Source organism: Phyllostomus hastatus, unplaced genomic scaffold, assembly GCF_019186645.2.
Source record: "Phyllostomus hastatus isolate PE091 unplaced genomic scaffold, TTU_PhHast_1.1 phas_scaffold_78, whole genome shotgun sequence".
Classification (NCBI taxonomy): domain Eukaryota; kingdom Metazoa; phylum Chordata; class Mammalia; order Chiroptera; family Phyllostomidae; genus Phyllostomus; species Phyllostomus hastatus.
The window spans coordinates 70717449-70731066 of record NW_025334041.1 but is presented as its reverse complement, the minus strand read 5'-3'; the positions used below and the strand labels follow the sequence as shown (position 1 = coordinate 70731066).

Below are 13618 nucleotides of genomic sequence, written 5' to 3'. Positions count from 1 at the left end.
ACTGAAAACCAGAGCAATGGAAGTCCACAGTGTTTGGCTTATTGACTCTTGCAATGGTAGCTTGTGTAGAAGGCTCAAAAAACTTCATAGCTGATCTGGTGGGTGTAATTCCAAAGCTCTGACTGCAGACAGATCAGTGGTAAACTGTTGGATTGGGTGGAGCTGTGAAGCCTGAGCCCCTCCTGGAACTTGGAAAGAAGCACAAAACCACCCTTCACATTCTTGTAGCGTGTTGTTTTGAGTATGTGTACATTGTCTAGTCCTCGCCTTTATCTGGCATGTAACACATGTCTTAAGCTTTATTTAGTAGCCACTACTTTCTGAGACAAAATTGTGTTTGGTGCCCCTATATTTGTAGCATCAACCGTTATTTAGGTTTCCTTATAAATTTTATTGGCTTCTTTGATCACTAGTTTTGTATTTCCCATCTTTATCTTTCTTGGGTTCACTTTTAGTTTTGACGGAATATCAAGTGATTGTTTCAGACGATGTATATACATGTTCAACTTCTCAGCCCTTGTGAGTATGAAAACCACTTCTCTTTCTCCTCTTCCCACTTAGAATGTAAGTTTGGGGCTCTCCAGGCCTGGGAAGGCACCCTGCATTCTCCCTGAAGTACTGGTCTTCCTTGCACTCTTCTTTGTGTGCTAACTCTTGCATGTCTCTGAGGTTCAGAAAGCCTCTGGCCCCCAAATCTAGGTCAGCTCCACCATTCTATGTGTTCTTCCTACATATACACCTGTTATTTATCACACTGTATTGAAATTGCTTTCCTTCTTTCTCCCAAGCAGATAGAAAGTTCTCAGAAGGCAGGGACAAGATCTGTTTTGTTGATTGTTGTGTCCTAGGATTTAAGGCCGGGGTCCTGGTATATGGTAGATACTCAGTATTTTTTGAATGAATGGAATGATAAGTGAATGGATAAATTTAAAAGCTGCTAATACTTGAACATTAAGGTTATGTGATGAGATCTAAAATTCCAGCTTTAGTTTTTACTCATATTTTACTCATAAACATGTTGCTATTTACTGCTCATTATAGTTTTGTTTAATATTATTTTTCTGGAGTATTTGGAGTAGAATTTGTATGTGGAATTTCTTTGAGAGCAAGTTGAAGGTTGTGGGGGGCTCTGCCCCACCCTGCCCCCAGACACCACGGATGAGAGTAAGTCTACCAAGACATGATCTGCTTGGGGAGGAAAGGTGGCCAATCTCTCACAGGAAAAGGACTAAGAGCCTTTTCCTCAATGGCTTTTATTGGGTTCGTTTACACAGGAATTCAGGTAAAGCTCATTACTCATTACTCATTACTCAGGAAGTAAGGATCAAATAACAAGGAACTCTGAGGGCCTATTTTGAGTCAGGGTCAGATAGCTAAAGAGCTGTAAAAAACTTTAAGGAACAAACTTACTCCTTCCTTGGACCCATATCATTCAATTGAGAGCATTCTAAACAAAGCAGGTTTCACAGGATTTTACATATTCTTTCTTAGGCCTGATCACCTGGGGAACCCGCCCTTTCCAGCACAAGGCTGCACCACCCTGTCATTGTTTCAGGCTTAAGTCAAGCAGGGAAAGTAAGGCAGCCAAGAGATTGGGAGATTTTCTCACAGACAATGAGGACTCAGGCTATGTCAAGGGTGAGGGTCCATCACCCCCTTTTGCTGTAGCCCCCAAAGTTCTTCCTTGGGGGCCTCCCATGTGATCGTACCTGTCTTAGGTCATTCCCCCCCTGGGGAGTCTTACCCGTCATTGGCTAACTGACCAAGCATTGGGGGCCAGGCAGGGTGAAGTAAAAGGAGCAGAAGCGGTGCTCCTGCCAGGGAGATAAGCTTTTGTCTCCTTGCTGGCTTATGGTAGAAAGTCTTTCCCTCAGCCTTAGCTTTGGCAGGGGTTACAGCTTCTGATACCAGGCAGGGCGGTTCCCAACAGAAGATAAGCCAAAGCTATGGATTTTGATGTTGTGATATGAACTCTTTTCAGGTTGAAAAAATCCTCTTGTGTTATTTGATATTTTTGCTACAGAATCGGTGATGAAATAGATGATACAGAAGTCGAAGAAACACAAGAAGAGAGAATAAAATGGAAAGTAAAACTGGAGTGTGCACATATTCCCAAAAAAGTAAGATAAGTTGGCATATTGGAAAAACAGATAGGGATGGGTGTGAGAGATTTTTAGGGATCTTGTTTATCTTGTTTTAGTTAGAATTTGAGACCCAGTTACACATATCAATCCTGGTTACAGTTTTTGAAAAATTTATCATTTAAGGATTTTGTCATTTACTGTGAACTGTTTCCAGTGCATTGCTTTTATGTTTGTTTTCCCTATTTCTGAAATGGGTTGTGAAGTGTTTCAAAAACGTCTTTTTAAATTACATCAAAATTTTAAGGATATTCATTGCTAACTTAATTAATCTTAGTGATTTAAGGCTTAAAGTTTGTATTAGTTTGCTAGGACTTCCGTAACAAAATACTACAAACTAGGAACTTAAAATGTAGACATTTATTGTCTCATGGTTCAAGAAGCTAGAAGTCCGAGCTCAGGGTGTTGGCAAGGTGGGTTTCTTCTTAGAGCCGTGAAGAGGAATCTGTCCCAGGCCTTTCCCAAACCTTCTGGTGGTTTGCTGCCGTCTTTCATGTTCCTTGGCTTGGCTTCCATAAGTATCGCCTTGATCTTTACCTACATGTTTGAATGGTGTCCTCCCTGTGTGCATGTCTGTGTCTGAATCTCCCCTTTGCATAAGGACACTGGTCATACAGGGTTAGAGCCCACCCTGGTACCTCATTTTAATTTTACATACAATGGCCCTATTTCCAAACAAAGTCATATTTTAAAGTACCGAGGTTTAGGACATAAGACTATGGGGGGGTGGGGCACACTCAACCCGTAACAAAGCCAATATCTGCTCCTTCTCTCTTGCCTCTTTTTTCTTTTGAACTTTTTTTAAATATGAATTTTAACACATTACAAAAGAATGGGTTTTAATTGACAATGAGACTCACAGACACAAATAGGCTTTCTTATGATACTCTTATACTCAGCTTTGTAAAAGGATATAAGACAAAATATAGCAGGTACAGCATCTTCAGCTCCTCAGGAAGCCTCTCAGCTACCCAAGTATATCACTTCTTTTGCCCTTTGGGGCATGTCTGGCTGCTGTGGACGAGAGCCAAGATTGATAGGAGAAAGTGCAGCTTGGATTTCCCACTAATTTTTTCTACTATTTTAGTAACTTGGCTCCAAAGTCCTCTAATCCACGTGTAATACGACCCCATCCAGGAGACAGGCTGGCACAGCGTTCTAGGATTGCCTTAGTAGTTCCCAAGAAACAGCACTGTGAGGAGAATGGACACCTAGATTATTCCTAAGGAGGCTTGCTGTAGCCAAAGCTCTTTACTCACAAGTGTGTAGAAGTTGAATGCATCTCAGTTAATTAAAAAGAAAGCACCCAGGTCAGCACATTGGAAGGCAAGGAAGATCATTACCATCAAAGCCTCTGGGCCTCCCTTCTCAGCCATACCCCTTGTTTCTTCCTAGAGATAAGTACAGTCCTAACTTGTGTATAAGTCACTGCCTTGCTCTTCTTTCCAGTTTTATTAAAGCTGTCACCCAGAAGAATACTGTTGTTTCTTTCCTGTTTTTGCACTTTATAGAAATAGAATAGTGCCCTATATGCTCTTTTTCTCAACATTGTATTTGTGAGATTTATATGGTGTATACATGTTTCTTTCTTTTCTCAGCTGCAGGGTATTCCGTTAGCTGAATGCAATAGGCTCCACTATTGGTAGACTTTGGTCTGATTCCCGTTTTTGGAGTTACGGACAACGCTGCTCCGTTTACACTTGAATCCTGCTGCGTGTGTGCAGTGGTTCCCCTTACAGTTTTGCTTTCCTTGGTTTCGGTTACCCACAGTCAGCCACGGTGTGAAAATATTAAATGGAGCAGTCCAAAAAGAAACAATTTTTAAGTTTTAAATTGCACAGTGTTCTGAGTAGTGTGGTGAAATCTCATACCGTCCCTCTCCATTCCGTTCCAGCCAATCGCTCTGTAGACGCTTCCAGCCCGTTGACCGCTTGGTGGCCATTTTGGTTATCAGATCAGTTGTGCTATCACAGTGCTTGTGTTCAAGTGACCCTGGTTTTTCTTAATAGTGGCCCCACAGCCAAAGAGTAGTGGTGCTGGCAATTTGGATATATCAAGAGGAGATGTAAGGTGCTTCCTTTCTGTGAAAAGGTATGAGTACTGCACAGTAAGACACTTTGAGAGAGAAAGAGACCACAGCCATATAATTTTTATTATAACAAATATGTTGTTACAATTGCTCAGTTTTATTAGTCATTGTTCATCTTCTACTGCGTCTAATTTATAAATTAAAATTCGTCATAGGTATGCATATTAGGACAAAACAGCATATAGAGAGTCTGATACCACCTGCAGTTTTAGGCATCCCCTGGGGGTCTTGGAATGGTCAGGTGGGGACAACCACATTTACACAGGAACGAACTACTGACTTTTTAAGCACCTTTGCCTTTACTGTAATGGCAACCTGTATTCCAGAGTGGTTCTGATTTTCCTTTTCCTCCAGAGGCAGCAATATGTATGAGGGACTGTATTTCTAGGATTCCACTCTTGACACTGTTATCTTTCTAATTTTTTGCCTTCTGGTGAGTATCACATTGTAACCCAGTGTGTATTTTCTTGATTACTATTGTGATGGACCATCTTTCCATATGTTTGTACATTTGGATTGACCCTCTTTTTTTTGTGCTTCTTAAGTCTTTTTGTCCTTTTTTTTTTTATTTTAAATCCTCACCCAAGAATATGTTTACTGATGGAGTGAGAGAGAGAAAACTGGCGGGAGAGGGGAGAAATACTGATGCGAGAAAGAAACATTGGTTGGTTGCCTTCCATTCATGCCCCAACTGGGGATTGAACCCACAACCCAGGCATGTGCCCTGACCAGGAATCGAATCCACGGCCTTCTGGTGCACAGGAAAATGCTCCAACCAACTGAGCAGCCCAGCCAGGACTGTCCTTTATTTAAACTGGTTTGTCTCTGATTGTTTTTATCTTCATTTATAGTTCTTTATTCTGGATATAAAGGGGTTTTTCCCTTCATTGTGGATTATGTGTTGCAAATATCTTCTTATTCTTCTGTGGCTTTCTTTCTACTCAGTGGTGTTTTGTGATGAAAAGTTTATAATTTTAATATATATACATTTGTTAAACTTCCCACTGCAGTTACTGCTTTCTATGTTTTATTCAAATATCCTGAGATAGAAATACTTTCCTACAGTGTCTTTATTGTTTTGCCTTTCACATTTAAGTTTATAATCACCCAGATTGATTTTTGTGTACACTATGAAGCAGAGGAACACAAATTCTGTTTTACTTTTCTTTTTCATCATCATACCCAATTGTTCTGGAGCCATTAATTGGGGAGAAAGGACTGTGTTTGCCCCAGTAGGTCTGCAGTGTCACCATTGTCAAAAATCAAGAGTTCATGTGCCAGTGGGTCTGTTTCTGGACCATTCTCCTCCACCAGTTTATTTGTCTGTTCTGTCCCTCACGACCTGTGTGAATTACTACAGTTTTATAATGAGTTTGGATATCAGGTAAGCAAGTCCTCACATCTTGGTTTTCTTCTTTATGTCTTGGCTATTCTTAGCCCTTTGCATTTTCATATAAATTTTAGGAGTTTGTCAAATTCCACAGAATATCCCAGTGGGAATTTTATTGGGAATGCATTGAATCTGTAGACCATTTAGGGGAGAATTGACATCTTCAGAACAAGGAGTTTTCTTTAGGTCCTTTTTCATCTCTGTCAACAGTGTTTATAATTTTCTTGGTAGATGTCTTACATCTTACACCCATTTTGTTAGACTTATTGCTTGGTGTTTGGTGAGGTTATTGTCAGTTACATCTTTTTTTATGTTGGTTTCTCATTTGGTTGGCATGTATAGTAATGCATGGGGTTAAACTTTTCAGTTCTTGTTAACCTTTCTGGAAATATCTTGAATTTGCCCTCATAGTTGATAGGTAGTTTCACTGAAATAGCATCAAGTTTGAGGTTATTGCTCCATTTTCTTCCATGCAGCCAGTGTTGCTAATGCAAAGTGTTGCCAGTCTGATTCAATTCCATTGTACGTATCCAGTTTTCCCTGGAAGCCTTTAGGTTCTTCTCTTTATTTTTTGGTGTTCATAAAGACTGTGAATCTTTTTTCATTTAGTGTGCTTAGTGTTTGGTGAGAATGTTCCCTCATACTCCACACATACCTTTCATATGTGAGGCATGTCTTCTTTTTTTATGTTTGTTCTCTTTGTCCTTTATATATATTTTAAAGATTTTACTTATTTACTTTTAGAGAGGGGAAGGGAGGGAGAGAGAAAGAGAAACATCAATGTGTGGTTGCCTCTCATGTGCCCCCACACTGGGTGCCTGGCTTGCAACCCAGGCATGTGCCCTGATTGGGAATCGAACCAGGAACCCTTTGGTTTGCAGGTCATTGCTCAGTCCATTGGACCACACCAGCCAAGTCCTTTATAATTTTAAAAAAATACTTATTTTTTTGTACAGAGGAGAAGGGAAGGAGAAAGAGGGATAAAAACACTAGTGTGAGAGAGAAACATGGACTGGTTGCCTCGTGTGAGCACCACTGGCGGGGATGGAATCTGCAGCCCAGGTGTGTGTCTGACCTGGGGATCAAACTGGTGACCTTTAGCTTTGCAGGCTGCTGCCCAACCAACTGAGTCACAGCAGTCAGGGCGTCTTTTATATTCTAAGACATTTCCTCTTTATCTTTATTTCATAAATCATAATTTAACCTTTCAAGAGTTATTTCTTGTTCTTTGTTTTGTTGCTGCGTTCTAGCATTATTTTGGGGGTATACTACTATTTAAATATTTTTGTGTATTTACTTTTAATTCTTAAGTTATTTTTTCCCCTTGGATCATATTTGCTTCTTCTGGATCAGTTTTTCCCATTTCCTGCCTTTTTGTTTTATACTCTAGATCGGGAGTCAGTAAACATTTTCTGTAAAGGACAAAACAGCAGAAAAAAGTTTTTGTAATACAGGTTTACTAATGAGAAGAATGGGATTCTTTTTGGGATAATAAATTGTTTAATTGGAGTTTGGAGTTAGTACTCCTATCAAAATTGATGGCAAAAAAAAATGAAAAACATTGATGGCAAAGATTTTTCTATTAGTATCAATCTGTAATTAGATTCTGTACACTTCCATCTTTGAAGACGTCTTTTACTGCAGACAGGTACTGCCTGCCAGTCCACAGCATGATTTTTATTGTGCATATTTATCTCTTAGAAGGCATTTGTAGAACTTTATTAGACTCTTCTCTTGAAGTTTGCCTTTTAGCATGTCATTACATTGCAGAGTAATCACTTCTGTTTTGAAGGTTAGGTGATAATTTCTCACAGAGTTAAATGGATCTTGAAGTGACATTTTTCTTTGCATTTGTATTAAAGTCACTGCTGTTTGAGCCTGGAAACCATACCAGCTGCAAATTTGGGTGGGAATGGATATCTCACTCTTTGTTTTATCTTTGGACAGCCCGGTGGTACTGAGCAGTATCAGTAACATCTCTCAGCTCTTTGAGAGCCAAGGAAAAGCACTTGATAGCATTTGTCTTTTTTTAATTGTCAAAATTTCTCCCAATTTCCTCATGTCCTTGAGCAACTGTTATTGCCAAAAGGCCAGTTGTCTTAAGTAACTTTATTTTCTCTGGCCACTTTTTCAATTGCTGCAATCAAACAAGATTTCATTAACTTGCCTTTAGCTGTCTTTGGTGGCCAGCAAGCAGCCCATTCAGAACCTTGCTTTGATTTCAGTCTCATTTTCATTTTTTATTTTTGTGAAGAAATAATTCTGTGATTATTTTGTTTTACTTTTTTGAATTTTTCTAACTATTGAGTTGGGACCATTGTGATGAATGCTTAGTATTGCAACATTGAACTATATTATGTTCTTTAAGCACTAAAGAATTATTACATAATCACCATAATGTTTTGTCATCTAATTGGACAACAAAGTAATCCATACTTCACTGCACCTTAAATATTGGGTTGGCTAAAAATTTTTTTTTCCATACGATGGCTCTTAGTAGTGCTTACTTGTTTTTAACTTCATTTGAAATAGTTTTGTTACATTATATTTTAACAGCTGTCATATTGGGCATATATTTAAAAAAAACAAAACAAAACACCTCATTAAAGCCCTGGCAGATGTAGCTCATTGGATGGAGTGTGGGCCTGCAAACCAAAGGGTCACTGGTTCAATTCCCAGTCAGGGAACATGCCTGGGTTGTGGGCCAGGTCTCCAGTAGGAGGTGTGCAAGAGGCAACCACACATTGATGTTTCTTTCCTTCTCTTTCTCCTTCCCTTCCCCTCTCTCTAAAAATAAATAAATAAAATCTTTAAAAAATAAAAAACTCATTAAAATTGATGAATAGTTGTACAGCCATTTTAATATTGAAGGAAGAAAATACACATTTTCAGCACATTATGTATGCTTTATTATTTTAAGAAGGGTAAAAACTCAACTGAAACACAAAGTATATGAAGAAGGTACTGTGACTGATCAAACGTATCAAAAATGGTTTGCAAAATTTCTTGGTATTATTGACATTTTGGCCAAATAATTCTTTGCTGTGGGGCTGTCTTATACATTGGAAGATGTTTAGCACCGCCCCAGCCTCTACTCACTACAAGCTAATAGCGGGAGATAGTCAACATACTCAAAATACCCAAATCAATAAAATTACTGATGAAAATGAAAAATGTGTCTTTTATTTTACAGAAAAAACTAAATGGACTTTTTGGCCAACCCAATACATGGCATTCGAAGTTCACTTTTCATGTTTTGACATGGTGGGTATGCACTGGAAATGAAAAAAATGTCAGGGCTTGGCAAAATGCTGTCACATTCTAACCGTCACTGAAATTTATAGTGCACTGAAGTGCTCCCAAATGCCAGAACGTGGAGAACTTGCTCCGAGGTCTTACTACCCACATAAGGAGACTTGGCTTTTCTCAAGCATTTTATTCAATTTCTGTAGAGGACAGTCTTCTCTTTCTGCCTATGGTAAACACCCCACTCCCCCTCTCTCTAAGGGTAAACTTCTCTTTGATTATGTTCTGGTGAGGGCTGGGCAGAGAGAACTTGTTATAATAGCTTTGTCTGTTTTAATGTAGAGTTTTAATTCGTCCTCAGTTATAGCCTCATTTCTCACATTCAACCTAAGCCCAGCCTCCACCTTAGAGCTTGCTTTTGTTTATCAAAAATCTGCCAAGAACTTGTTGAATTCCTCTCAGTTACTGGTGAGTGTACTTTATGTCCTCTCCACCCCCCCACCCTACCATGGAACTATGAATTTTTACATTTCTGTACTTTATTTTTGTGGAATGTCAGGAAGCTATACTGGTTCAATAAATTGTCCTGAATGAAAAGCATGAAAGTCTTTTACTTAAAACTACTTTATTTAAACTTCTTTACAAAAGGAGGAAAAGTTATAGTATGTTTGTATGCTGTCTAAGTTATATAGAAAACAGCAGATGTCAAAGTAGTGAGTTTATACTAGTTGGCATGAAGAAAAATATTTAAGCAGCATTTGTACTTGGTGTATTTTGGTGCCCTCTGAAGAGAATCATATCAGCTGGTAATACTCATCTCTAACATGTAGTAAAACAACATAGCTGATGATTGTCCTGGTTTTATTTATGGTGCTAAGTCATTTCATCTCTTTCTTTAATGCAAATAGATCAGACATATTATTACTTGTAATTAAAGAGGTCTGCTTCAGTAGCTTAGGCTGGCGTGTTTTATGCAAGGGGGACCCTTTGTCACTCACTTGGATTGTTGTAATATTTTGATTCAGATACTCAATGTAATCTTGTCTCTGTGTGCTTGACTAAGCTGAGCTTCATGGGAACTTTGGCTATTGAATGATTTTTTTTGGTTCTTTTGTGCCCACTAAATAAAATTAGCATAAAATCAAGGTAAACACAACAGTCATCACAGGAGTCAACCAGCTCTTTCATACAGGAGCAGATAGTGCATCTTTCCAACTTCATGAGCCACGTTGTCTCTGCCACAACTAAGCAGCCATAGATATAGGTGGGGAGTGACTGGGTGTGACTGTGTCCTGGCAAAACCTCATTTGCAAAAGCAGGAGGCCAGGCCAGTGTTTGCCAGCTCCTGACCAGAAGTTTTGTTTATAAGTTTTTTTATGGTATTAGTTGGCGGGGAAAAAGTGCTCTTTCTTGAGGATGTAGAGATGAAGAACTTGGTGGCCAGAAAACTGCTGGATTGATTGGTAGTCTAGGAAACTTTCTCAGTTTGTTTGCATTCTTCAAGCAGGAGCACATTCACTTTTCGAGGCCTACAGTCAGTAAACCTTTAAATCGGACCACCCAATATGGATTAGAATAGTGATTCTTCTGTTGTTTCTTGTTTGAGTTCTTTGCCTCTGTCAGTTATGAGAAGGTGGGTAAGAGACCAGGCCTGGAAGTGTTCTCTGGAGCAGGGTCATCGGCCAGTTCAACAATACAGGTGTCATCTCTACCTGACATCAGAATAGGGTACCCTAAAAAAAGAAGAATAAAAGGAGCCCTTTACACTTGGGTTTTTTAAATAAACTTTAATTGAAATATATTATACATATTGATTATAATTATTGAGCTGTTCACACCTGTGCAACCACTACTTGGCAATTTTTATACTCAAAGTGGCTCAAGCTGTCGGCTGTGATCACCCCAGGCCCTCCAGGGTCAGCTGCCAGCCCAGGGCTTCTGCTACAGTCGGTACCTCTGTTTGCAGCTGTCATCTCGGAACAGCTCCGTCAGCAGTCAGAAAAGGGTTTCTGAGAGTAAAGTTAACCTGTGTAGAGAATCGGGCAGCTCTTTCTTCCTTGTTGTTATGGCTGCCATCTCTTCTGCAAACAGTGCTATGAACTGTGGGGGAAAGAATAGGCTTTGGTAGCTATGATATATCTTTGTGTAGTGGGTTTTTAATTGTACCATTACCATTTACTTTTATGGAATCATGAGTTACTGAATTAAACCATTTAAAAGGAGAGTCAATGCAAATGGAGAAATGTGAACTATAATACTGTAATTTCTTTATACCAAATAATTAAGATTTGGGGGTTTACTCTTAATTCAGCAGAGTACATAGAGTGTACAAATTCAGAATCTTCCCTCAGATTATCTTTAAGGATGACTGTCGTGCCAGATATTTTTTTTTTTTTTTAATTCTGGGAAATTTCAAATGCAAAGGGTGGAAAGAGTAATGTACAAACCTTCTATACCTGTCACCCAACTTCAGCAGCGATTAGTGTATGGCCAGCCTTTGTTTCTTCTTTATAACCACATTATTTTGAGTCATGCTAGGTTTTTTAAATTGAAATTTTAATTTTTACTTAGTTTCGGCACTTTGGAAACCCTATAACATCACCGAAGAATTTGCAACGTAGAAAATCAAGAAGCAAGGACTATGATGTATACAGTGATAATGATATCTGCAATCAGGAATCAGAAGATAATTTTGCCAAAGAGCTTCAACAGTATATAAAAGCCAAAGAAATGGCAAATGCTGCTCAATCCTTACCATCTCCTGAAGAATCTGTGAAGAAAGAGGAAGCCAAGGGTACACAGAAAGGTAAAGGTCAAACTATTTTATCATTTAAGTAGCTATCCCCAACCCTGATGACACCAGGGACAGGTTACCTGGAAGACAGTTTTTCAAGGCGGACAGGGCATTGGTGGGCAACCTACGACTTCAAGTCTTATCTAGAGGAGCAGTCACAGTTGTCCATGAATTGGGCATTTTCTCAGATCATAGCTTTTATGGATCTTTCCACCAAATGTGAGCTTACGTGGCCGGAGACCACCCCCCACTAAGACCTGGCCACACAGTGTACGTTGCTCAGTTTGCAGGAGGAGCTGAGTTCAGGAGGAGGGTTATCAAAGGCCATGAGTACCTTGAAAGGGAGAACGCTAAACCCCGGATCCTGCATGTGTAAAGGGTGAACACGCCTGTTTATACTGCTGTCATCTGAAGACGAATTGACTTAATGTCAGGAATCGTAGTGGTCAGACTAAACTCAGACATACATTCTTTTAGATTACTAAACTGTAATTTAGCCATAGACAATGAGGATAAATGAGAATTATAAATGAAATTCTTTTTCTAAGGCTTGTATTTGTGTTTTTTCTAATTTTTTAAAATTTTTTCATTTACAGTTGGCATATAGTACTATCTTAGTTTCAGCGACTAGACACCATACATAGTTACCACAATATCATTGTATAAATGAAATTCTTAATTCTCATTTTACCGATTCCCCCCTTTAAATGTTTTTTCTGTGTAAGATGGTTCATAGATAAATTTAGTCTATTATGAAGTGTTTTCAGTGAAAAATGCATTAGTAATACATGCAGTTTTACTGTTAAGAGTGCTGTGGAGTTCCTAATTAGATCCAAAATACTCGGAATACACTTCAGAAGGATCTGGCTGGTGGCTAGTAAGACTGATTTCAGTCATTATCTTGTTTTTTTTTTCCAGACAATACTGTATATATTTTCACAGAGAATGCATTACGATACAGAATATATTGATTCTCTCTTTGATCTTTTAATCCCTCAGTTTCTAGGAAGACAGAGCAGCATGATGCCCATTTCATTCATTGAGCAGAACTTCTGGATTATTATAGAGTGTACTTTTAAAGAATAAACTGCTACTGTACTTTTATGTCATCATTAAAATTAACTTTTTGTTTTTAGCTGTTAAACAAAAAAAGAAAAACCTTAAAGCTGCCCACAAGAATGGTAAACAGAAGAAAATGAAGCGGAAATGGCCTGGCACTGCAGACAAGGGGTCCAGTGCATCACTGAGCAACAGTGGCTCGCAGGAACAGGTACAGGGACCATTCTGTCTTATCTTCAGTGGCAAGCCACAAAGTGAGGGTTATCAGTAGTGAAACCTCCAACCCGAGTGGCTTCCACGTTCTCCCTCATGCAGGAGCCATCAGCACCCACGTACAGCCTTTGTGTTGCACCAGATGTCCCGAATACATGCACACGAGCCCCTTGATCTTTGAGTGTAGTGCTGTCAGTGTCCATGGGAAAACAGATGGAGTAGCAGGGAGGAGATACAATAATCATAGGCTCATGTGAAAGGCCACAGAGCGTTACAAAGATTCTCCTGTTGTAATCCATGGTCTATTGGTTCTTGACTCCCTCTGGAAATTAAAAATGAATGTATCTGAACATTGGCCTTACCAACCACCCCCTACCATCCTTGTAGTTTGATTTTGCTTGTAGAAGTTCCTCTTCCTTGGTCTGTGTATGTAATCAGTGTGGGACAGTAAGTGATTCCTCTGCCTTTCTAAGGGCTTCTAAAATGTGTGGCAACTGTTTGTATTACGTTTGGCTGTAGGGACAAGTGGTAAAATACTAGAAATACCAAATATTATAGATTGAAACATATCGATGTAAAATCTTGTTCTGCCCCCTGTATTTTACAGATGAGAAATCTGAGGCCCCAGGGTTCAAGTGACTACCTGTGGTCACACAGGGCCTGGCCAGTGATGGGACTTTGTGTCT

The 13618-nt window shown here is 39.2% G+C and overlaps 1 protein-coding gene across 7 annotated transcripts in view; it reads left to right on the top strand.

Annotated features, from left to right (window-relative positions):
- ZC3H8 (zinc finger CCCH-type containing 8) overlaps positions 1-13618 on the top strand; it is a 29529-nt gene that overhangs the window by 4863 nt on the left and 11048 nt on the right. For 2 of the 7 annotated variants that reach the window (XM_045827201.1, XM_045827205.1), the window contains exons 3-5: positions 8814-8884; positions 11438-11672; positions 12797-12930. In XM_045827201.1, coding sequence (XP_045683157.1) covers positions 8814-8884; positions 11438-11672; positions 12797-12930 — 440 coding nt within the window. Of the gene's footprint in view, positions 1-2023; positions 2121-4035; positions 4233-4877; positions 5048-8813; positions 8885-11437; positions 11673-12796; positions 12931-13618 lie in introns of those variants that run through there. The other 5 variants (XM_045827203.1, XM_045827202.1, XM_045827206.1 and 2 more) reach the window with 4 other exon arrangements.